The 26,204-nt window shown below is 49.9% G+C and overlaps 1 protein-coding gene and 1 long non-coding RNA gene across 9 annotated transcripts in view; one reads left to right on the top strand and one right to left on the bottom strand.

Moving 5' to 3' along the window:
- Nucleotides 1-26,167, bottom strand: part of CAMTA1 (calmodulin binding transcription activator 1) — a 228,172-nt gene extending 202,005 nt beyond the window's left edge. For 4 of the 8 annotated variants that reach the window (XM_039385651.1, XM_027751366.2, XM_039385655.1 and 1 more), the window contains exons 1-3: nucleotides 26,140-26,166; nucleotides 22,681-22,774; nucleotides 2,705-2,823 (exon numbers count right to left, since the gene is read on the bottom strand). In XM_039385651.1, coding sequence (XP_039241585.1) covers nucleotides 2,705-2,823; nucleotides 22,681-22,747 — 186 coding nt within the window. In that variant the 5' untranslated portion in view covers nucleotides 22,748-22,774; nucleotides 26,140-26,166. Of the gene's footprint in view, nucleotides 1-2,704; nucleotides 2,824-22,680; nucleotides 22,775-26,139 lie in introns of all 8 variants that reach the window. The other 4 variants (XM_039385654.1, XM_027751363.2, XM_027751367.2 and 1 more) reach the window with 2 other exon arrangements.
- Nucleotides 13,635-16,187, top strand: LOC120324113. Its single transcript, XR_005565124.1, has 2 exons — nucleotides 13,635-14,031; nucleotides 14,545-16,187. It is a non-coding gene; the product is annotated as an uncharacterized LOC120324113 (long non-coding RNA).
- Nucleotides 26,168-26,204: the final 37 nt, after the last annotated feature.

The following is a 26,204-nucleotide window of genomic DNA, read 5'->3' as shown; positions in this document are numbered from 1 at the left end:
CCCACCCCACCTCCCCAGCGGCTGAACACGCGTGTGCTCCGTTCAGGGCCCCACAGAGGCAGGCAAAAGCTGTGTTTGAGCTTCCTTGAAGTATCCCCATGCAAAGGGGCGCAAAAAGCAATGCTTAAGGATTTTGGAAAGGAGCCGGGTCATGGCAGGGTTGGGGGTTTGGCCCCCCCCTTCCCTCAGGATGTATATCACACTACACCACACCCCACACCCCCCCGCTGCGCTCACACTTCACAGCCCACGGACACCCGTGACTGCCGAAACACACAGAGCCTAAGGGAGGACAGCATTGTCACACACATGTTCAGATGTGGAAGTTATTTAAGCATTTCATTTACTTTCCATCTTTTACTAAACCTCCCTGTCAGGGAGACACCTCACACACAGAACCAGGTATTCCAAAATCAGTGCAAAGATTCTGAAGCACCACCATATAAAATACATCTTTTTCTTCTCTACTTTATAACTTGTGCCTTCACCAGCACAGGCAGAACACCTGTGTATCAGGTGAAAAAAATGTATCCCCTTAGGAATGTAGTCCGATGTTATTATTCTATTATACCCTAAGAAAAATTCAAGCTTTATAACAGCGAACAGAATTAAGCTTTCAGATTGGGAGTGGGGAAGCAATAAAATCTGGAAGCTCAGATCTTTCCTTCCCCATAATTAACACAAATTTCCAAGACTTCACCTAGGCATAAGATTCTGCCTTTTTTTTTTTTTCCCCTCTGAACTAATGAGGCCAAAATTCTCTGACCACAAGAAAAGCTCTCCCATTTAAACAATTCAGTAGGGAAACTGCACCGGCCACACCACACAGCTGGCAGTGTCAGCACCAGCCATAACCCACGACAGACCCAGCCTCTACCTCCTTGTGGAGTGGCAGCCACAGTAACAGATTTGGGAGGAGAGGATACAAAGGAGAGTGACAAACCTGGCATTCAAAATGACAGAAGCACACTGGGTCTGGCTTTTTATGTCCCAGTTGATGACCTGTGACTATCAGCAAATAATCCTTCCAGAATTACAGCATGAGACAAGCCCACCCCAGCAGCATTCGGGCGAGCCCCGGCAGAGCCGCTCACTCGGCACTCCCCGGAACACTAACACGTCTCTTATCAGGAAGACCACGCTCCCAAACTCAGCTCCCAGCCTAACATACCACACCGAGCAGAGCTTTCCTGTTTGCACCCTGTCCTGCTCATGAATAATAACAGTTTTCAGCTGTATGATGAACTTTGCCACGCCCTGTGCCCAGGGAAGCTCCACACACCAACCCTGCCCAAAGCCGTGCGTGCAGGAGCGCACCCAAGGCTCTGCCCTGGGACAGCAGCACTACTAGAGAACGTGACTAAAACCCAAGCAGCTGTTTCCAATACAAGGAAGAGCATCATTGTGTCACAAACCTATGAAGACCTTGTTTTCCCAACTGTCCTTGACCAAACATCATCTGTCAGAGCCACTGGAATTGCCACTGCTCGATACCCTGCCCCTGTTAGTACAGACTCTGTCGCAGAATGAACCACAAACCACGTTTTCTACAATTTACATTTCAATGCAAATGACCCAAACCAAAAACATCTACACAAAAGCCAAGGCCAGCAACTCCCCCAAAGCTGATTCATTCTCTCACCCGTACTTGGTATATTAAAAATAGATACCTGACTGTAACTTCCAGACAGCCGAAGGAAGGGGGTTTAGAACTCCAATTTTGAAAAATACACACAGGAACTTCTCCGTGATTGATTCTACGCTCAGCAAACATACACACGAGTGAGCTGTGTTTGATCCTGTGCTCAGCTGCCACTTGCAGGTGTTAAACTCGTGAGCACAGGTTCTGTTAACAAGTTTAGATGCTACAAATGGGGGATCAGAGGGACAGGACCAGTCAGCTCTCAACAAGCAGAATTAACTGGAGTTTTACAGTCCTTTCTCCAAGTGGATCGCCTCTATTATTAAGTGATTCCTACAAATAAGGCAAAGCTACAGTAAGACAAAGCTGCTGAAAACTAAAACTACACTGTGCACATTGCCATGGGACATCCAGCCTTGCTGCCCAGCAGGAATAAAGCCTAGGGATCATAGAGCTATCTGGGTAATTCTTTAACTTCACCTTGGCCCACAGATACCCAAATTTCAAATACTTCTGTTTCATTTAAATTACCCCAACCATGATGCATTAATAGGAGACCTGTGAATGAGCACGCTCAGGGTAACTGGATTTCAGTATAAAATGCCAAGTTCTGTGTGTCCTGTTCTTAACAAGACTCCTCAGACACAGGAAAGCTGGTTATTTCCCTGGCCCCTGTGGGGCAGGAAAGAACATACGCCGCTTTTTTGTTCAGAAGTCTTCATGCACAGGAAGGTAACACTTTGTTCAGCATGGTACAAACACACCTATCTGATTTTAAACCATTTTGAAACGGGTCATTAAGATGATACAAGATTTGACTCCGAGACAAGTCACACACACATGAGCAATAGGCTCCTACTGTACTAGTAGTCAGCTTCCACGTTTGCCTTCAAGTCTAGCTTAAACCTCACTTGCAGCATGTACTAGGACTTTATTACTTATAGAACAGGTTCCAGAGCCAAGGAATTCGTATCCTGGAGCTCACATGGCATGCTCTCACAAAAGAATCCATAAGCATTAAGTAAGCTGGTACATTTAAGTATAAGTAAGAGATTTAACTACCTCGTTAGTGTTCCAGCGGTGCCTCTCTTTCGGTAAACTTGAACATTTTGGTAGACATTCAAGCAGCTTCTTCGGTAAAAAGATTTTTACATGACTGCCATTGCTGTTCCCATGATCATCTAGAAAGGAGAGGAGACACGTGATGTACACATGGGAGAACGGGTGGTTTCCACCAGGAGATACGAGCGATGGCAAGGCTTGGAAACCCCCCAGTTCCCTGTCCAAGAGCAGCAATCTGTAATGCCAGCAAGACAAATAATGTCTTTCTGATGAAACTGCAACTTTATTTCACAAGTATAAATACAGTTTAATTCTTCATGGTTGCAAAGTTTGAGAAGAGCTTTGATGGATTTGGGCACAAGGAGCCTGTCTGTGCTTACCTGTGCCTATTTTAGGTCATTATTTGCCTCAGTGACAAATTTTACAAGCAATAGCGACAAAACGCTGTAGAAGTTGTGACCACAGCAGCACAACCTGCCAGGGAAGTCATAAATGAAGTTCACACTTGACAGGATTTGCAAGTAAATAAGCACAGAGCCCCAGTACCTGCTATAATTTTGTCAAGCTGCAGCAGAAATGCAACTCAAGGTCTATTAGTTCATTTAAAACTAGAACGCACAGTACCCAATCAAACCCAGGTTACTCCTCTTTTCATGCACAGCTCAGAAAGTGAATGTAGTTCCTCAACATGGTATTGAGAAAGAAGGGTGGAAATCTTCCTACCTCACCATACCTGAGGTCTCAAAAGCAGAAACACTGAAGAATACAAAACTATTCTTTTTTAATGTTGAATATGTAGAAGGCGCATCAATTCCCCTCAAAAAATCATGTCCAAAAACCCCTGCACTCCCACACCAGCCCACAGCAGTCCCAGCAGCAGCACCTTGATGATGTCTATCAATCCTCTAACACCACCCAGAGAATCACAGCATCCATGAGCTGCACGTGTTTATCAACCAAATCAGTCCCCACAGAAAAGGGAATTGGAGCAGTAGGGTAAGAGAGACCAGCCACAATGCAGAGCTTTACCAGTTCTCCCTCCAACTACACTATTTCTGCCTTCTTCCACCATCCTCTCACTTCCCATGACAGATCCTGGGCACACAAGCAGTACACTTACTCTCTGGCATTTTACCCCACAAAATTAATTTATAGTCATTTCCCATTTGGAAGTGTACAGAAAAGGGATATTAACTTCTTCCTTTTACACATCTAATCATTTTATGCCATTAAACAGATGCCAGCAATATGATAAAACTCCTCTGCAATTTCGTACGACACAGACATTCCCTGCGACCTGCAGCGAACCCAACAGAGCCTGGCCCACGAGCATTCTTAGAAATGATTTAGGAATTGTAGAGACCTCACACCAGCAGCCAGACATCCCTGGTATTCTTAAAGCTTGATTAGACTCTTGGATGTGTCAAGTTCAACAATATACATGCTGTTAAATCAACTGCTCGTGCAAGCCCAGCAGATGAGTTTACAAGATAAGCAGCGATGTGTATGATAAACGTGAGCTGCTCTGTAATTTATGAGTCCTGTGCACTCCCTGAGTTATTGGGAACTTTACTGTGCGACTGTGTTGGACTAAATCAACAGGGCTGCCACTTCCCAACTTCTTCCTGGGCAAGGAGCAGTCAAGCAGGATCGATCTCTGCTGGACTGATAAAGAAATGGGCGAGAGGGTGCTCTCCATTACTGCTCTGTACACCATTCCAGGATTTCTAGCTGGACACTGAGTATCTCAGACCGTTACTCTACAGGGCTTTTTGGCCATGTCCCTTCTCCAGCCCAGGCTCTGCACATGTGACTGTCATCACTGCTATTTCCCCCCACCCAAGCCACTCAAAGCCTTACAGACACCCCTGTCGTGACACCTGGGCTTATTCACAAAGACACAACTTGCCTGGGGCAAAGACCAGAGTCGGGCAGCCCTGCCAGCAGCTCTCAGCCATTCCCACCTGCATTTCCAGATCCACAGCTGGTACTCACTTCACGCTCCCTGCTTTCATTTTACACCATTTCCATTCCTCATTCAAAACACTGCATTGCTCTACATTCAATTCATTAAGGCACAAAGTATTTTACAGCACACATTATTGCTTTTATCAGTCAAACTACATCCCAGTTACATCTCATCAGCTTATTTTCCATGGACACATTTTAATTGACATTAATTGTATTACTTCCCCTTACCTCCGTATCAGTCAAGTCCTCTATCATTCATTCCATTATTTTGCAGGGCTGGCAGACCTCTAATTATTCAGCTCATTTTATTAACTTTCTTCCATTGTCATCAATTATCAGTATTATTAATCCAGAAAGCGCCTATGGATAATAGATCCCTTTAAAATGTTTTGGTAGAACTTGTCAGAACTTGCTGATGCTAAACCTTCCAACTCCTGTTGTTAGCATCTCCCACCTTGTGTTATTACAGCAAGGGAAGGTCATTCTCATCATCTTGTAATGCGACTACATCTCACAGATGCCTCCCTCTTCTGCGTTTAGCAATGACATTTCTTCATTCCAAAAAATCCCCAATGTGGAAAACAACAACTGCCACCTGCCTCGATCCAACAATCTTTTCATTAGGGACTCCTCGAGCCACACAGTCAGAACAACACACAACAATCACGTTATGGGATGTGAATCCTAAATTCAGTGACCTCTAAACCAGGTTTGACCTTGGAAAAGGACAAAGTCAGCCAACCAGCTATGAGGGTGAAAAACTCATCGCCTCAAATGATGCACACACATTTGCCTTCACACTCACTTCTCTGCCCACTAGAATCTTTCAGAATGTATTCCCACAGGGAGGAAAGTCCCTGGAAAGCCAGGCAGAGAAGAGGGCTGGTCTTCCAGTGGCACTGTGGATACTGGCAGACCAAGAGTTCCCGCTCCTCTGAATGAACCAGCGCTTCCCTGCTCCCGTTCCTCACAAATAACACCGTGATACTTCCAATGAAACATGCACATCTCTAGGGAGGTGGAGCAAAAAATCCCCCGTGCTATCCCTTGGCTTGAATCAAATCTGCCATTCCTAGTCCAGCTGACGCACTCACCCACCACCACAGGGGCTCCTGGTGAAGGCAGAGGAACAAGAGCCCACGTTGCTCCGCATCCCCGTGCTCCCGGCAGCGTGGCCAGCACACCCACAGGCAAACTCCTCCATTTGTCTCCAACTAAAATTTCCTCAGTAGCTAAAAACAGGAGCTGGAACCTCACAGCGCTGATTTGGTTTTACTGTGCAAATCCAGATTTGTACTGGAACTTTCTCCTCGTTTATTTTTGCCATGGGTGCGACTCACAACACCGAGGTCTGCAAACCCGTCCAGTGTCAATAAAAAGTGCCTGTGCAAGCAGAGCTGCACTGACATGGGGAGGATTTGCCAGTAAACCTCTATCGACACAGGGGTTTTTAGTGCAGAGCTGGCCACAGCTCAAAAATGTTTCCCAAGGCAGGCACAGCCACAGCCGAGAACTCCAGTAAGAAGCTACAGACTAAAATATAGCAGCCTACACTGTGTCCTGTTATATATCATTCAGGATGAAAATCCAAAATTTAAGTTCCATTAGCAATCTTCAAGTTTATTTATTAGCAAACAAGAAACTCATGTAGAATTAAGAAAGTACAAGTATTACAAAGTTCATGGAAAGTTCCGTATTAATTATACCACATAAACCCTTTGTCACTTTATGGGTTTCTTCATGCTTCTTGCACTTTATCCTCCCAAGGGATGCACCATGGACCATAAAACTTTAAAGTGCACAACAGCAAATCACACAGAGAGTCTGTGCTCTACCCCCGCTCTCCAAACAATCCCCCTCATCCCCCCTCCCTTTTTTCTTCTTTAACTGGTTCTTAAATCTTCGGTGATCCAGGAGGTGAATTTAGACCTGCAGCCCCTTTAACTACCATAGTTTGTCAATATAACATGTAATTGGAGAATACAGAAATGGCCAAAAGGGTGTTGATCAGCTGCTGATCCGCAGACAGGTCTATAGTAGAAATAAATATCACAAGTAAGCTATAAACTCACAAACACAAGTTTTATAAACCCATTATTACAAAGTAATAACTTAGGGTTGGCCATCTTCTTAACTACCTCACAAGAAAGGGAAGAGGTGTTTAAACATTACAAACGGGCTCTTTAGTACAAAACAAACCGCTGAAATCCCAATGTCATCCTGGGCTGGCATCCAGCTGACCCCCCCCGACTGACTGCTGAGGCAGCAGCTGTGCCCCTGCAGCACACGGGTGGCACCACAACACATGCACCCGCACTGACACCCTACGTGGGGGCCACCAGAGTCACCTGGACACTTGCTGACCTCTGAACAGGGAAAAAAACAACAAATTCCATCCGGAAGGAATAAATCCCAGATCCAAACATCTGCAGGACTGCCACGCTATTTCTCATGGCTCAACTTCGATCCTGGCATTTTTCACCCATAAACAAGCAGCAACAGAAGCAAACCCAACAGCTTTTGGTCTGCTTCCTAGCAATATTTGGACAATTACAGTTGTAAATCTCTTGGCAACAAAAGTAGATTTCTAAATATCAATTAAGGGTGCTAAGAGAAGATAACCAGGTCCAGCTCTGCAGCGCGGCTGTCTCAGCAGGGCTCCACAGGATGCCAGCACTCAGCCGGGCGCTGGCTGAGCAAAGGTGTTCCCGGTCCTCCAGGAATGCAGCCCAGGGCTGAGGGGAGGATGCAAGGAAATGGTAAACAGTTCAGGCAAAGGTAAAAAATGTACAACAGGAGTGAGAGGCCAACACAAACCAGCACATGTATGGCTGTGGCTGCTGTCTGTGGGGAATACGTGAGGAACAAGAAAAAACAAAAAGCACAAGGAAGGAATCACGGGAATGGGGGCAGTATCAAGGATGAGCAACAAAACAGTTTTCCTCTAGGAAGGTACTGAATCTAGCTTTAATATCTTGGAATACTTGTGACAAATACTTTGTTGCTATGACGAGCTCTACAAACACTTTGAAAACCACAAGAAACAGAAATATAGCTAAAACCACTGCTATGCATCAGTGGCCCAGTTCTCCCCACCAGTGACAGGCTACTCCCAAGTTCCTTTGTCCTTTCCACATAGCACAAGTTTCTTGACATTTTATAACTGAACTCAGTCTGAACACCAGTTAGGCAAAACTTCACATGGTGCATTTTGGGGAAGGCTTGATAGCCCAATTATCCCTGACGAAAGCCCACACGCTGTCTGGGTGACACAACCAGCTGTTTATTTCTCACACTCTATGCTTAGCACACTGTGCAGCACTTCTGGGTCTACCTTCCCCAACCAGCAAAACCAGCCCCTCTTTCCATCTCCCACCTTGGCAGGCTGTTGCAAGCACCCTGCTAGCTGAGAGAGAAGAATTCAGCTACATTCAGAAGGTGTACACAAGTATCTACCCTAAAAGCAAACTTTGGGAGCACTCAAATAGTGCAGCCGCTTCAGCATCTCCCTGCAGCTCCTTGTGTTCACACCTGTGAACTTTCACTGTGTTGCTGTTAAATCTGATAAGTGCTCCAGAACAACCAGACCATTGCTCACCATCACCAACAACTCCTTTGGCTGAGACCTCTCATCAGTTCCTTCATACCTTGGTTTTCACTGAAATTACACCATCAAATTCAATGGCAATGAAGCCAAGGAGCAGTGGATATTATCAGCTAGGTCTAGCAAAAATAAACCACCTGTTTATTCAGTTTCCAATACTACAGACGTTCTCAACAACACATTTCCCAGAAGTCTCAAAGCATTGGCTAAGGGCAGGGAATTTGCTTATTCTGAGCCTACATGCTGGCAGCCACTAGCCACAGATATTCTCACTTCTTTCTTTTTACATGCGAACAATTTAAGTTTGGAAACCTAGCTGGAGAGCTGGCTGGAAAAACCCAGCCCCTTGAACCAAAATGTGCAACTGGAGAAGGACAGTGAGTGCTCCATGCCCAGCGAGAACAGAGTTTGCTCTCACTCACTCAGTGCCGTGACTGCTCCTTGGCACAGAGAGCCCCTTCGGCATCGCCCTGGGAACAGGGTGGGTGCTGTACCCCAAAGCACTGGGGCTAAGACAGGTGCAAGCACCTGCAGGTGAACCTGCCTTTCCAAACCCAAGGGGTTTAACACAGCGCAAACCCAACGCAGGGCTGCCAGGGTGCCGGGAGCTGTGGAAGATGAAAACAAGACACCAAATGAGGGGAGAAAACCACAAAGCAAAAACTCAGCAAGGTGTGGAAGTGGAAGCCAGGGAACACCAAAGCTGCAGGAAGCTGTTGGAAGCACTGTATTTCAACTAACCATCCCCATATTCCACAAGCACTCCACCAGCCTGGTTTCACTCCCTGGAAAGGTTTGGGTTTGTCAGAGTTTTTTCTACCCTCCAGACACATGTGGCTTACTGAAGCAGAGACAGAGGGACGTTAAAAAAGGAAGGTCACATTCCAGTTCCTTCTTTCTAAAGGCTGTCTGGACAGAGGTAGGATAGCTATTGCCCCTTTCTCCAGCAATATCCACCTTTGTAAGCAGGTCTTTACAAGAGCCATTTAAATCCACTAGTAATGTAAAGGTGGCACCAAGTCCTCAAATGCTAAATTTTAAAACATCTGTTTTAACCTTACTTGTACATCATCATTTCCCTGTATCATTTTCTGATTCAGAGAATGAAATCTGAGTTATGACATCTCCAGGAAGGTTTCCTCCAGATGTAGCTTTAAAACTGACACAAATAAACCAAAGAACCTTAGAGTCAAAGTGCTTTTGAAAAACAAAAGAAGAGATGAGATAGTGAACTAAAAAACCAGAGCTTTAAACAAGCCCCATGCCTTACATCGGGAATAACACAGCTATAATACCAAAAGTACTCAGAAAACTGACCTCACACACAAGCAGTTCCTGCTATTTGGAAAAAGCAAATCGAGTCTGCTCCCTGAACCCGTCCTGCTGGCTGACAGCCCACAGAGAGGGTCTAGAAGCTTCACTAGGAGGCAGTTTGCTTCCATCTCCGACAAAAGAGATTTTGGTAAAATCCCAACTGCTGAAAATTCAGCAAAGATTCTGGGGCAAGGAGTGGACTGAGCCGAGTGTCAAGTGCTGCCTCCTCTCCGAGACAGCCTGATCCTGCCAAGCTGGACAGCAGCACGGAGCATGGCACACAGCCCCAGCCATCAGCACACCGTAAGCTCAGGCTTGTTTAAGTAATAAAATCTTACGCAACACACTTCCACAGAGGAAAGTAAATATTTGCTGTTTAACAACCAAATCGAGAATGTTTTGTTTTCAAAAGATTGTTCCCCAAACAATCCCTCCGAAGTCAGAAACACCTGAGGCTCCACCTGCCCTCTCGGTCAGCCCATGCCACCAGCACCCTCAGCTCATCGCAAGCTGTGGGGAGGAACACCACCTCCTGCTATCCCACCTATGACCCTGCCCAAACAGATAGAAAATGCAACAACCACACGGCAAGGTGCCCGGCCCCTGCGCCAGCCACACACCGAACACACAGGCACTGCTCTCTGCAAAGCTCACGGTTACAGGTACCTGTCCATGAGAACACAGAAACAAAAGCAAGGTTGTCCATGCACATCCTTTCTATTTTGAACTTTAAATTAGAAAAAGGAAGTTTTTAAAAGGGCCCCCCTCCATCACCTCCCTGATGAAGTTCAGAGCTGTCACAGCTGCCAAGATGGCACCGCTGAGGGTCAGTCCTCCCAGCTCAGCTCAGCTACACAAAACGTAGCAGGAACTACAAAACCCACAAACCCTCTGCTGCAGGATGGCAAGAGCCACTTGGTCACTGAGCCAGCCTCATCCTGCCCCAGGAAACCAGAAAAGAGGAAACTCACCCGAGTTCTCCAAGCCGTGGAACTCTTTTCTGCAGCCAGGGGACAGCGGCGCCAGCCTCATTCCAAACCTCACCTCCCGCCAGTGATCCCCTGCTGCTCGAGGGGCACAAGAAGCCCCAACCGAAGCTCAGACCGAAGCTCAGCACAGAGCTCCAAGGCTGGGCAGGTCTTCAGAGCCGTGTGCTCCTGCTGCACCGCGCTGGGGGGATGGAGCAGGCGGCTTCCCAATGAAAGCAGCCGGCCCTCGAGCTGCCATTTACATCGGCTTTTAACTCATTAAAGTAACAAAAATCCAAAGTAACTGGTGTTCTCTCCTCCAACACCTGCACTACTGGTGAAACACTCTGCTTGAATCATGCTTTAAAACCATTCCCACTTAAGTTTCTGACAGGTGGAGTTTAAGTTTAAGGAATGAATGGTTTATATCGCATCTCCTTGAAAATCCACCACAGAAGTAGGTCAGCGGGGGAGCTGCTCTGTGACTTACTACGAGAACATCCCAGCTGCTGAGGCAGAGCCAGGAATGCTCTGTTCCCACCTCCGTGATGCTGCCGTGCTGTGCACGGGCACGGAGCAGCGGCAGCTCCGGCCCAGCCAGCAGAGACACCGGACAGCAGCGCCAGGCACAGCGGGCGCCTCTCTGGCAGTTTCGGCACAGCCCTACTCGGCAGAGCAAACCCATCTCCTCAGCAAGGACACATCTAACCTGTCCCCAGAAACCAGCCACCAACACCAAACCTGACAGAAGTTGCAATAAATAACAAGGGGAAAGGACAAATTACCTTCCCAGTCAGGGAGCACTGACCTGCCTGGTCCGTGGAGCTGCGGCCTCACAGGGCTGAGCACACCAAAACCTGGGTTTTACGTAGGAAAAATCCATCGTATGTTGGCACAGGAAGCCCGAAAAGTGAATGGAGCCTGAGTGTGCTCTGGTGACAATACTGTCACCCCCAAGAGAACTGAAACGTCACAATCTGAGCCAGGAAGCCCAGGTGAATGCTCACTTTCTCCTCACTCACGTCCCTGTTAACCAGGTGGCATTTCCTTACTTCAGTGCAGTTAATCATGTACTTAAAACCAAATGAGGAAAGAATGAAGACTGGTGTTTTCCAGACCATAGAAAAGATCTGATTAATGGATTTGGGAGCGTTAAAAAGATAGTAAAATATGAAGCTAACAACACTCAAAATCACTGCTACTACTTAAAAATTACATTTTTGCAAAGCCTTTGGCCCTCACCCCACTGGACACAGTGCAGGCAAAACTCAAGAGAGGTGGCCATACCCATGGAAGCTCTAATGCCACGAAGTTACAAGAAACAACCCAAAAAAATATATTCCCAAAGCAATCTGAGCAAAAATCCAGACAAAAGGTTGTATAGCCACCCTTGTATTCTAAGCAGGGGTTTCCCGTTAAAGAACGCCAATGGGCTCATCAAGGTAAAGACGTGCGTTTGCTGCGGCGAATAAGGAAAAAAAATCCATATTAGTAACTAAACACCTTTCTTTACGGTGCCCAACTACGACCAGGCCAATCCCTGGGGTGTCGGCACGTTCGCCCGGGTTTAGGTCGGGGATGCGAACGGCTCTCCACCCGCTCCTCCCGCCCCTGTCACATAGAAGCGCCGACAGCGGTACCGGCCGCGACCCCCCCGCCCGGCGCCGTCCGGGGCAAACTTCGCTCCAGTAAAGCGGAATTACCGACCCCGGCGCGCCCGGCCCGGGCCGCGGCCGCGCTCCCGCCGTGCCGGGGGCAGGAGCGGCGGCGGAGCGGAGCTTCCCCCTTGCGGACGCGCCGGCCCCGCTCCCGCCGCGCCGACAACTTTCGGCCCGAGCCAGGCCCGCCGGTGCCCCCGGCCTCGCGCCCCGCTCACCTCCGCGCTCGCCGCTCCGCCCGCCCCCGGCCCGCCCGCGCCGCGGAGGCCCCGGTACGGCGCGGCCGCAGCCGAGGCCGCCCCGCTCCCGACGGGCGCGCGCCCGCGAGGCACGTGCGCCGCCGCCGCCGCCGCCGGAGGGGGGGCCGGCGGGGGCGGCCCGGCCCGTGCGCGCCGAGCGGCGGCCCGGCGGCCCCGCGCCCCGCACCGCCCCGCGCCGCCGCAGCCTCCATGTTGGCGGCGGGCGGGCACGTGCCGGCGGGCGGCGGGAGGCGGGACCGTGCCCGGCCCGGCCGCCACGGCCCCGGCGCCACGCGGCCTGCCCGCCGCACATGGCCCGCCTGCCGCCCCGGCCCGGCCCGACCCGACCCCGCGGAGGCGCCGCCGCCGCCGCAAACTTCGCACCGCGCGGCCCGGCCTGTGTCGCCGCCGCCTCGCGGCGGGGCCGTGGCGGGGGGCGGGGGCGGCCCGGCGGGCAGGCCCGGCGCGGGGCCCGGCGCGGGGCGGGGGCGGCCCGGCCGCGCTCTCACCTTCCGGCTTGTTTTCGGCGGCCATTTCCCCTCCGCGCGCCACATCCTCCTCCGCCTCCTCGCGACCGGGACCAGGCGCGCGCCGCCTCCTCCCGCGCCGCCGCCGGCCCGGCCGCCCCGCGCGCACCGCGCACGCCCCGCGCCGCCCATTGGCCGAGCCGCCGAACTGACACCCCCGGCGGCCAATCGCGGCCGGCGGGAGGCGGGCGCCCGGAGGGGATGGGCGCGATGGACAACGCGCCCCACCAATAGAAGCGCGGTACCGCTTCAGTGGCACGAGCCGCAGCCACTCAGCGGCGGCGCTGGGCGGACGAGGGGGCAGGACGGAGCGCGTGACCGATGGCCGCGGCAGCCACTGAATGAACGGCACCGTGCGACTTGACGGCCACCGCCGCCAATCGCGCCGCAGGGGAGGCGGGACGCGGCGATTGACGCACGGCGGCCCGCGCGCCGGCGGCCAACGAGCGGAGCCGCCCGCCGGAGTGACGTCCCGCGGGACCAATAGGGTGCGCGGAACGGGAAATCGGCCCCGCCCCCGGCCCCGCCTATTGGCTGCGCGCGGCCCCGGTGGGCCCCGCCCCCCCCGCGCCCGGTGACCCCAAACAAAGGCGGCGATTGGCGGGGCCGCCGGGCCCGCCCCGCCCCGCGCCGGGCTGAGCCGGCAGCGCGTGAGGGAAGCGGCCCCGCCGGGACACCCGCGGGCGGGCTGCGACGGGCGGCACCTGCGGACCGCGTCTGGCACCGCCCTCGGTAACGCCGGCGCCCAACCGGCGCGTCCCGGTCAGAGCGTCCGCCCGGATGGGCTGGTCCCGGCGCTGCCGGCAGGGAAGGCGGGGAACAGAGCCCCCCGGGGAGGGCAGGCCCCCGGGCTCTCCTCCCTTTATAGACGAAGCTCGGTGCCGTTTCCCTGCCCTGGGCCCCGGCCCGGGGGTGTAGAGGTGATTTCCCCTCCGGTACTGCCGAGCTCTCGGGGGGCTGTGGCCCCCCTTTCAGAGCCCACTCCAGGGTGTGCAGCGCGATGCTCGGCTGGAACGGCCGCTCCTGGCACCGTGCGGGGCGAGCAGGTGAGGATTTGGGATGTTGCAGAGAGAACCAAAGAGCTGTGACAGGTGTAAGGCAGCCCTGCCCACCCCACGGTGTCACAGGTCCCGCTGGGCACACCACCCGGGGCCGGGGCAGTGAAGGGGCTCCCGTGACACCAAGGAAATCGCTCTGTTCTTCTCAAAAGCAACGTGCCCCGAGCACGTTCTGGCCTGGCTAAGTCCCCCCGTGTCTGTCAGAGCTTGACGAGCACGGACACTGCAGCCTCCTCGAGCCTGTGGAACTGGACCACAGCTAATGCCTGCACAATGCAAACCAAGACTGGAACGGTTGTTTCCTTTGATGTGTGTTACTAAACACACAAAAAGGATATTTTCCCTTAGATCCTCCTGGGAGCGGAACTTCTTTAAAAAGACCTGTTGGTGCTCTGGCTTTGCTAAGGACCAAAGCCACTTCTGAGCCCAGACGAAAGGAGGATGGTGTGATGGGTCTCTTCTAAGACAGAAGAAAGGAAAATTCCTTTTTCCTATTTTCAGCAGCTGCTAATCTTGTGGAGCGTGAAAGGCACATTGATGAAGAGGCTCCAGAATGACAGGCTCACTCCCGACGGTCAGAAAGCTCATCTGGTACAGTGTCCTATAAATACCCACAAATACTAATGCAGCCACAGGATCAGCTAACACAATTGTTTTCTTCAGCTCTTCAAAATATGCTGAAAACGGAAACTTTTCTCTTTGCCACATTGGCAAAGAGCTACCATTTTCTTGATGAGTTCCAGGGAATTTATGTTTCTCCTTGGACATTCTTCCAAGACGATCCATAAGCTTAGCAGAGACATGAGGTAGCCCCACAGTTGTTGCACCTCACAGTTTGCATTATGGCAAAAGATAACGCCAGACTAAAAGAGGCATCCCTGGGTGCTGAGGAACAGGCAACTCCCTGAGGCAGGTCCCACCACCAGGCTGACACCTTGGTGAGGTGTGCAGGACCAGCCCACACCAAGCTCCTCCCCAGTGCTCCACTCAGGGTGGCAGGTGCCAGAGCCCCTATGGACAGATCTGCCTTGCTGCCTCTCCTCCAGCAAGAAATGGGCACCTGGCTTAGCCAAGGAGCCAGCTCACCTCCAGCCATGCAGCTCTCCTGCCCCAGGGGTGTCAGGCCAGCATACACAGGGGGCTTGAGCTTCCATGTGGGTATCCAAGCAAGACTAAGTAACAAAAAGGAGATAAAAGAAATGGTGGGGCCAGCTGACACAGATCCTCAGTGTGGTACCAAACACAGCAATGCCAGAGAGCTGTTGGGCTCATTTTGCAGCACCCTGTGCTCGTAGCTGACACCACACAGGACCCCAGGCTGCTCCCCCCACACGCACAGCAGCTGCTGCCACAAACAGCCTTCCCATTCTTGCCAGGGAGATGGGCACAACCATTCATTCTGGTCACAGCCCTCACCTCAGTATTCACTGGCACCTTTGGAACAGGGAACTGTGAGGACTTCACATGGATCACATCACCTTGGGATCATCCTCAAACATAGTGAGCCGCCAAGTCAGCTCCGTGCACACACAGAAGTGTCCATCTCTCTCTTGCCTCCAAAGCTCGAGCAGTTCCTTGTGCTTCTATGGCTCATTAGAGTAACGAGGTCCATGCTGGAGAGACAAGGTTGCTCAGGACACCGGCTCCTTCTCCCAGCCAGCACAGCCTGGGGATGGAGGAACTGCTGCTGCAGCAGTTGGGAACAGCTCTGCTGCCAGGACTAACACAACCACCCTGGCTCCATAGCAGCATGCACCCTGCTCTGTCACGAGTCTTTGGGAGCACTGTCTGGCTTCCTAGATCCTTCCTGGTCTGCAAAGACTATGCGAATTTGTGCGGATGAGGATGAATAAAGCATTTTTAAGGGGTTACTGAAGCAGCATATGAACTCTGCTACATCTAGCTAATGAACCGTTCTCATCTATATGAGCTTTTTTTACCAGGGGACACAAATCCCTAATGAACTGAACCTCCCACACCTGAAATCATACCTAATGTTACCAGTACACACAGGTTACTACAGCAGTGTGATCTGTGTAATACCACAGATGCTATTTGAACAGGGATTTTTCATCCAGCATGCCAGCAAAGCCCCAAATATTTTCATTCAATTTCTGTGCAATAAAATGATAAGAAAGAAGCCATTTGAATTGAAGTGCTGCTGGTATCTTTCAGGTTTCCAGCTCCCACTGTTTAAAACTCAAATCGCTGTTAAGGTACAGAGGTACTGAACTGCACAGGATTCCGTGCGTGGATGATGTGGGATAAACTGGCTCGCTCTTACCTTTCCAGGGGCACATGCACAGATAAGCAGCGAGAGAGGAGATGTACCAAGAGTTTGTGCAGTCTGAATCATGAATAATTTTTATCAGCATGCTGATAAAAGCTGCCACTATGATGGTGATTGGTGTCTGAGTTGCTTTCGTTAAGAGGGAGGTGAAATACCAAGTTGTTTTAAAAATCTTCATTGTCATTCCATGGCAGATGTGGATCTGGCTTGGTTAATTGGGTTAATGATTTGGCATGCTGAGCTATACGCAGAAGTAAAACTGTAAAGAATATATTCAAATATCCTGTTATGGATATTCAACAAATTACACATCGCCATTGTTATGGCAAGCAGCACAAAGGAAAACAGTTCAGACAGGTTTAATAGCCATAATGACAGTGTTGGAACCCCATTCCTTGTGAATTGTTTCAAAAAAGTTACTCTGTGATTTAGAAGCAAGGAATGCCAAGTGTTTTCACAAAAATACTCTCATGAATGTGAAGAGAGATGCTTAAAAAAACTCACATGATAGAAATAAAATGCTTTTGCCCTTTCCTCTCTCCACGGACAGAATCCAAAGGTGTTTCTTCTAGGAATAAACCCAAGACTTAACCAAGACAATGTGTGTGAACTCGCTGTTACTCACAACACGTCACTGCATTTGTGATGTGCCACTGCCAATTCCAAGGTTCAGCAAAACCAGGTAAATACCCCAAAACATGCATTTCTTCCAAAAGGTTCTCCAGGGAAGTATACTGTGCCTAAGGCTCTGCCATCCAAGTAACTTGCCCAACATGATGTGTGGAAATTGAAGAGAATATACATTACCAGGACCTAAGGATACTGGACTCACTCAGAACGGATGAAAGCACATACTCCCCCAGCAGGAAGCTGAGCTCGGTCCCCTTCCACACTCTGGGGTTTAGATCCATCTTTCTTGCTGTTCCTTCTGCAGTTCTGAGCCCATTTATTTCCCTCAGAAATATAGGACTACACTCAAATCATCTGTAGTAAAACTCTGCTGGCTACAGGGTATTCATGCCAGGCTAAAGTGAAACACAGTCCAAAAGCCTTGGCCCCTTTAACGCACCCCAAGGAAAGATGTGTTGCTGTGCAAAACCCCATAAAGAATTTGTGGATATTTAAGCCAGTAGCCTCAACATGAAACACAGTGTTTACCTGTTTAATGAAGAACAGGGCCAACAATGCTTTGTTCTTCTACAGGGGCACTGGCTCCAGATGGGAAACACGTGCCACCCAGGGGGTTGCAGTGCTGGAGCCCCAGTTATCCCAGGACAGCATCACACAGCTCCAGAGGGACTGACACAGGTGCCAAGGGTCAGCCTTTGCTGCAGGCAGCAGTGCCAGGGAGCAGCTGCCCCGCTGTGCCCCACACACTGCCCCTGCAGCCCCTCAGCCTTTGCCGAGCCGGGGGTCTGGCTTCACTTTTGTGCCTGCTCCCAGCACTCCAGTGGCACTAAAAAAGTAACAATTATTTTGCCCTAATATACACCCATAAGCCAGTTAGAGGAGAAAAAACTGAAATATGAGGTAAATTAAAGTTTCCAACTAAGGAGATTTAACAGTAAGTCACCATAAAATTTGGATAATTTATTTTTTCAATTCTGCAGCAACTTTCTCCAATTCATTTGGACTAGCTATTAGAAATTATGTCTCAAAAATTAAAGAAAATGTCTATTGACCACTATATCAAATTCTAATTTTAGCCAAAAAAAAAAAAGAATAATTAGGCTGTGATTTATTCCGGTAGTCAACTTACATTAACAATTTTCCCCCATGTTTATGTAATTCTGGCAAAATCAAATAATATATACGGTGCTCATAAGCGCTGAGCTAGATTTAGTAAAGACAATTTCCTACACTATATCCAGACATTTGTCTTTGCTTTCTATTCTAATAAGACAATGGAGTTATTCCATGTAAGGAGGGAATATGATTGTCATCCGTGGTCGCCTCAGTTGGAATTTTAGTGCAGTCTTCAATGAGGGTCACGGAAGGATTGTGTTTTTAATTTTCTTTAAGCTGTCATCCTCCTGTAACAAGCTGTATAGCCTGGCTGCTCTCTGTGGATGCTTTAGCCCACGTCCTAACCCCCCTCCCCTGCTAGCATAGGAAATCCAGCTATTCCCCAATGAGAAAGTGTAAATCCTGCGAAGCCCCAGAGCCGGAAGCCCTGGTGCAGTGTTGGCAGCCAACTGGCTCTGCTCCCAGGGCTGCACAGCTCCCAGCTCAGCACTGGCCAGGGAACCCGGCACCACAAAGCACAACCCTCGGCTGAGTTCAGGATCGGATCTCAAGCCACGGCTGGAGCAAATAATAATGGAAAAGGATGTTTAAGATCCCTAAAGGTATGCTCCGAAATTTGTGTTCCTGTTTTTAAACAAGTATCTTTTCCAAGATACTTAACTCCTCTGGAATTGAACTGTTGTCTGCATTAACTGAATAAATACAGATCTGGGAGCCAAACCAGTCACCAAGGTATGAAACTGTCAGCTTCAGGCACTGAGAACAGAAGAATCAGGGGAGGGGAGGGGAAGACAACAGCAGAAGAACAACAGGAGAACCAAAGGAAGAGGAATTGGTGATGGTAACAAAGGTAGAAGGTGCTCAAAGCCATGCAGATTCCAGAACTGGAAGCCAGAGGCAAAGTCAAATTTACCCGAGTCAGTCTGCTCAGCACCTCCCTGGCTCTGCCCTTTGCCCAGAAACCCATCCTGGCACTTCCAAACCAAGTCCCCAGTCATATGCTCCTGTGATTCCCTCCAGGAGCATCATTAGCACACAGAGCACTTAAGCTTTCAATTAAAAAGCATCATTGCTGAAAGCATTATCCCAATCTTTAAAGGACTCCACCCCAACTGGACTCTCCATGCTATAAATTCCTAATGAGAAGGAACTTCCCTGACTGCTCCCATCATTATTTATGAATAGGTAAACCAAATGGAAGTGTAATTCCAGTGTCACAAACTAGAGTCACTCATGCTTTGCTCCCAGTGGCACTGTGGCAGGACAGCTGCTCCAGTTCTCCCGGGGAGACCTGATGGTGCCTTATCACACAAACCCCTTCTGCTCTGTCAGCAAGGTACACAGCAGTTCTTACAGCAAAAATGATTGGTTTAATACTTTCTCACTGGTTTTAGCTACAGAGCAGAGTTTCTTTCTAGGTCTGCCTAATCCTCGTCTAACCATTAAAACTATTCTTTCCCATGTGACCCATGAGAGTTGCACAGAATGAGGAATATTTCCAAACAGTAGCTGCAGCAAACACGCAAAAACAACTCGTCTTCACTGAGATGGGTTCATTTGTGAGTCCTGACTTTCCCCTGAACTTTCTCCCCTGAAGGACTGGAACAGTAACACTGGAACAGTAATACTTTTTTTCCCAAAGTGGAGTAAATCAGTTTCTACACTCTCAGTGGCAGAGTAAAAATTAGAGATGAAACAGAGTAAAGACTGCAGAAAATCCCTATTACTCCACAATAATACAATTTGCTGCTGATCCTCAGTTGCTAAGACAGGCATATCAATTATTTATAGAACCCAGAGTGTGAAATATGAAGTATTTCAGCCTGGGACAGCGTGAAAGTAAAACCAGGAATGTGATCCTGTCGGCACTGCAGAAAAGGACAGAATAGGCAAGGACAGGATATTCCTACAGGGGTTACCCTTTTTATTGAGCTACAAATTGCAAAAGGTCCCTGTGAAGTGCCACTTTTGGTGTTAAGTGATCTGCATTCTCCTTTTGACAGCATCAGTCTGTATTTAATGTTTGTTTAACAAGTATCCAAAGGGCCATCTCTGCCAGGGAAACAAGTCAGCACAAGTAAGTCAGCAAGTCAGCACAACCTCACCTGAATATTTACAGGAAACCTGGGACCTTCCCCAGGATCTGTGCTTACCCCCATCAACAGCCCATCATGCACACTGTAAAACCTGCTCCACATGGCCAGACTTTGCCAATAATTTTCACAATCAAAATTCCAATTCATGTTCTTAGTAGCGATACTGAAAGTTTTTCTGAACAAAAGCGCTTGTATGGTCATCATAGTAAGTTTGTTGAGAGTGAATATCTGGATTAAAATTCCCAAGGTTGCAGTGAATGGCTCATCTGAGGAACTAACATGTACTACTTAAAAATATCCACAATTTCTTGGGGGAAAAACCCAAACCAAAACCAGTAAAACCCCACAAACAAAAATTAGAAAACCTTGGAGCCCCAAGTTCTACTAACAGCCACTGATGTGCCCCCCACAACTGAAAACCTGAATGCTGACACAGCTGAGGGAAAAACCACAAGCTAGTCCAGCAGACAACTGTCTGTCCTCAGGGTCACACCAAATACCACGTGCTGCAAGGAAGCAGAAGCGGAGAGGACTTGGCAGCACCTGAAGCACAACGCCTGCAGAAGGGATAGTGCTGATGCCAAATCTGGTCCTTTCAGAGCTGTCCAGCCACTGCTGAGTGGACAGCACGTGCCATGATGCCAGAGCTGGCAACGGCAATGCTGAGCACAGCTAGTGGCCACTGGCCACCCTAAAGCACCAGCACTGGGCATCTGCCCTGAGCCAACGTTTACCAGCGTGAGCAGGAAAACAACATGTCTGTCGAGCTCTCGAAACTGCAGCAAATACTGAAAATCACCTCCCTGTTCCACATTTCACCTGGACTCATGGGTGCTGCAGCCACCACCACGCCGTGCTGGCTGGGCTCCAGAGCCCCAAAGAGGGAGCAGGAGGAACAGGGAACACGTCCTGGCTCTGGGGAACTGGCACCGCCACAGGGACATGGCTCCTGCCACCACAGACTCCAGTTTTATAGAGCCCAGTTTCACAGACTCAAAGCTCTCCAGATTGATGGTGAAGAATTTTGAAACTCAAAGAATGTAACAGATTTACATCCAAGTTTATAGAAATAGCTGAAAAATACATCAACAGCCTTAACGTACACATATGCAGAAAAGGGACAGACAAAACTATCAGATCTCCCAAAACATGGATTGACAACAACAGAAATTTGTTAATTATGATTTAAAGTATCCTTGAATACTCAACTCTGGTGTTATTAAACTAAAAGTTGTATCACCATATATTTGAACTGTAGGACAGCTTATTCAAGTCAGGATCATTCAAAAAACTCCAATCTGTATTTCAGAGTATATTTAGAGGATATTTTGAACATGGGCAGGGTGCAGAGCTCTGCCCCATGACAGGCTCTTGTTATACCAGGCTGGAGGCTCCAAGGACACTCAGACCTCCAGTTTGCCAAATGGCACCAACACCTAAACTACAATGAATTCCTCCCTGATTGCTGTTTCAAAGACAAAGCTTCCAGCAGAATAGAACTGTTATTTATATATACCAACCCTTTACACACTATTGACAAGATCTTCTGCTTTGCCCCAGAAATGCCCTGGTGTCCCACACACCTGCTGCCAGAGTGAGCTGAGAGGCAGGGGCAACACGCAGTTCACCACTACAAACCTGGAACACTTCCAAGGAGAACATTTGCTTTTGACTTTTGGGGGATTGAAGTCAGTCTGCCCTAAACAGGCATGAAAATATCCAAAGGAGGACTACACTACTACTAAAGATTTTCTTGCTCCTCATCAGTTGCTTCAGCCACTTCTGCTGCCACTGGATGACCACAATGAGGCCTTTCCAGTGTGCAGCACTCTGCAGGTGTGATTAAATCTGCCTCTCACCTCCCCAAATCCTCAGGTGGACTATCATGCCTCCCTTACAGAGATAATTTCTCAGAACGAAAGAGCCAATAAGAAGTGATTCCTCTGGGCATCTCCACAGCATTAACACCAAACACAGTAAAAGACAGCAGAGTAGCAGAGCGATTCATCCCTGGCAGAGGCACCTGTTTGCAGAGCATCCCAACACTGCAGCCGTGTGTGCCTGCCCAGGGCACGTCCACAGCCAGAACGTGCCATGACTGACCAGTGACCGACGCTCCGGAGCACGGCACTGGCTGCAAAGGGACCCACCCAGTGCAGCTCTTTTCTGGTTTTGCCCTCAGCACAACCACGGCAGCAGAGACCTGGTGTGACTGCTGGGCTGGTGGGGCAGGGAGAGCTGCAGCCCCTTTGCATGCAAGGACAGGGTGGAAAGGATGAGTCTCACGGGCTTTAGGTACAGAGCGACACAGCTCTGGGGAAAGCCCGAGCACAGAGAGCAGGTCAGGAGTGAGAGGCAGCACTGGGACTTCATGCAAAACAGAGGAGGAGGGAATTCAGAACACTGAGCTCTGGTTCGAGGGGGTGTGCCATTTGCCTCATGAGGAAAGGTACCCCACGAAGTCCCACAGGCTCTGAAATGCACTCAATTAGCTGTTCCTTTTACCTTTTTGTTCTACCCAGCATTTCTTCAAGAGCACTGTCATCTCTGGCTTTGGCATCCTACTCATCATCTATGAATTCATGTTGCCGTTTCCTCCCTGAAAGGAAAAATCCCATAGTCAGTCATTTGCTACACAGAGGAAAGGACATATTTGACAGAGTATTTTTGCCACTGTTCAAGTTGAAAGACCACACTGCTCCTTGAGCAGACAGCACTGCAAGTTGTGTTCTCCACCATGGTGTCATTCAGCCATGATAAATCAGCATGTGTTTGACTCCAGAAACTTACCCAGAATTTATCTGTGAGCAGCTGCAAAGCTGTCAGTGCCTCAGCCCTGCCTGGAAAGAAAGAGCAGGGCAACAACTTTCCCAGAGTAAAAAAATTCCTAGCAACAACAAGAGAGACTTGTGCCAAGCAAATATCTTTATTTTACTTTAAAACATTCTGAAAGTGCTAATCTACATGAAAGAGAAGCGGTACAAGACTGAGAAAGCATGCTTAATGTTAGGGAAGCCTTCGCTTCACATCACATGAGCCAAATTAAAAATAAAACTAAACACAAGTGTACAAAGTGGAGACAAAAAAAATCAATTTCCTCAAAGACATAACATGAGGGACTCCCCCAGGAGTGGGCAAATTCTGGAAGGAAGAAAGAGATTATATTTTATGGGAAGAGATTCAATAACCATTCTTTCCCCATAAAGCTAGTGATGGAGGATTGTCACTGCTCCACAGACACCCTGTGCACATTTCAGGACAACAGTAACAGGAAATCAATACCACCTTTTATACGTGCAAAGACATTATCTCCCTGGACTTCTAATGCTAAGAAATGGGACCAAGGAAGACCTTTACTAGAATTTAGCAGAATTTAGACCTTTACTAGAAGTCAGCATTACTCCGGCTGAGAACAGAGGGCAGGATGCTACTCTACATCCTTGGAATTTTTTAATTTTTTTTTTTTTAAGAATTAACTCTGGTCAGAGCGTCACCCTTGACTGGCGCCCTGGAGGCCCCGATGACAGCACATCACAAGTGTAACAGTGCTGGGCCCTGGCGCTGTCGCCCCATCACAGACATCCCCTCCGGCTGATGCTGTAGTCATTAGAGGCAGGAGCTTTGTCAGGGGGTAATTTGACAGCTTTGACAAGCTCGGCTGAATTTATGGCACTTTCTAGTTTTTCCCTCCATTGAGCTGCAATGGAACTAAAGTTAATATTAGCAAAACCACTCTGTGCGGGGGCAGGTTCCCAGCAGTGACTCTGTGATCCCAGTCACTGGGAGAATCTGCTACGCTGGGCCCCTCAGTGTCCTGCCCCTGCTGGGGCCGGGCAGGGCGGCTCCATCAGCCCCCCACAGAGGAGATCCCGGTGATGGAGGTCTCTGGTCCCTCTGGCTCCACCGCAGCAGGGGTGAGTCACCACAGGTAAGGCTACTCACAGCTTGCTAGAGGAGCACGCTGCACACACGGGAGCAGCAGCTGTGGTGTCACAGCTCTGACAGCACACGGCCAGCCAAACCCAGGTCTGAGTCCTGGGGGCTGCTTCCCTTCCTGCAGGGACCGTGTCCCACCCAGCACCACAGCACTCCCACATGCAGTGTGGGGAACCTGTGAGTAGTGACGTGGGCAAGAGGAGGCTGCACCCTGGGCCAAACCTCAGCAGCTCAGTAAAGCACAAACAACTACTTTTCTTTCTTCTTCCTTTCCCCCCCCCCAAATTGCTTTTTGCCATAGATGTTACATTTCCTTTGTTATAATGCAGAGTTTTAAAGAGCTCTCTCTATATGCTTAGAAAGCACAGTTCATATTTAGCTCCCTGAAGTTGTATTTCTCTCCTCCTGTATTTCCCTGCCAAGATGTGACACCTGTGGAACATTCCCAAAATTTCCCCTGAATCATCTGTGATGCAAGGGAACAGCAACCAGCGCCAGCAACGAGCAGCTGGGTCTTTTAGGAAAGCATTAGATCAATTTGGTAAGGGGAAGGATTCCTCAGTAACTCTGGCACTAACACCCCCAAGGACCACACAGCTCCCAAATCATGTTAGAAAAAGAGCACAATTATGACAGGACCAAAATCCATGGGAAATAGTGTTGCTATGGCAACTGACATCCTCAGAACTCGAGTCTCCTTTGCATTGTTGCACAGACTCAATGACTCCTAAACCACGTGGAAACAAAATCCATCTAGCAGGTGGGTTCATTGAGGAAAAGCGGTGCTAGACATGCTCCCCTGCAGAATAGACCCATTTCCACATGGTTTCTCAGACAAGGTTCCTTTGTGCACCTCTTGTTCCAAGCACTGTGCCTCACTTACCAGGAGTGCAGAGGAACTGCTATAAAACAATCAATACTTCCCTGTTAACTACCCTGGGATCAGAAAAAAAAACCTTATTAAATATTAAAACATTCTTGTTTTCAAATAAAAGTTATGTGAAGATCCAAAATCCAAAGCAGACAAGATGAGCTTCAGAATGGGAACGCACAGTTCCAGCTCCATGCTGGGCTGCACTGGTGTTAATGAGAGGTCTTACAGACAGCAGTACCTGAAAACCATTCCAGCACCCCCACCCAAATATCAAACCCAGCCACTGGGGAACAACCACTCACGACCAGGAAAGGCTGCATTTGTCTTCCTGACAACCTTATCACAGCATTGATGTCAACAAGCATCCAGTCTGTCTGCCAGCACTCAGGTTAACACACCAACTGGGCAGCCCTTCTGCTAAAAGCTCTGTGCTCTGCACATTTTGGAGGCATTTCCTTCAATTTCGGCACTCAGAGCTGGGTTAACCCACCATCAGGGAGGGCAGCACAGCGTGAACTCCAGGCCCTTGTTCTCTACTCCAAAAGCCAAAGCAGCTCTACTGATCCAAGGAAAACTGCTCCCGATCTGGTGACAAACGAGCGCACGTTCTGCCCTCGGTGTGTCCCTGCCGGCCGTGCTGCGCCTGCGGGTCCGACACCGCTGAGCTCAGACCTGCCCCGCGACCCTGCGCCGGACCGGGCTGCCGGGCTTCCCTCTGCCCTCCGCCGGCCCCGCCGGAGCCGGGAGTCGGTCACGGAACAGCGGCTCGGTGGTCACAGCAGGGTTTGGAAACCGCCTTCTTGCTACGGCGGCAAGAGGCCTCGGGACACCGTCCCCCTTCAGGTCCCGTCAATGACCTGGGTGGGCGACGGCTCTTTGGGCAGGTCCCGAGGGCCCTGCGGCACCGGGCACGCACCGCATCTGGCGCAGGGCGTCTTGCCCGGGAGCGGGGCGGACGGAGGCCAAGCCTCCGTGTGGCGGCTCCGCCACAGCCGCCGCTCGGCCGCGGAGAGACCTCGGCGGGAAGGACGCGCCAGGGCGCCGGGAGGGGGAATGCGGCCGGAGCGGAGTGCGGTGGAGCGGCCGGTGCCCCGGTACGGCCCAGTCCGCGCTCTCCCTCAGTCTCTCTCTCTCCCGCTCCCTCACTCACTCACCCCTCGCCGCCGCCGCCGCCGCCGCTTCTCCTGCTTCTCCTCCGCCTCCGCCGCCTCCCGGCTCC

This window comes from Pipra filicauda, unplaced genomic scaffold, assembly GCF_003945595.2.
Source record: "Pipra filicauda isolate LSUMZ 115617 unplaced genomic scaffold, ASM394559v2 scaffold427_size588224_pilon, whole genome shotgun sequence".
Lineage (NCBI taxonomy): Eukaryota > Metazoa > Chordata > Aves > Passeriformes > Pipridae > Pipra > Pipra filicauda.
The sequence above is the reverse complement of the archived record's forward strand: the minus strand, read 5'-3'. Positions and strand labels throughout refer to the sequence as shown.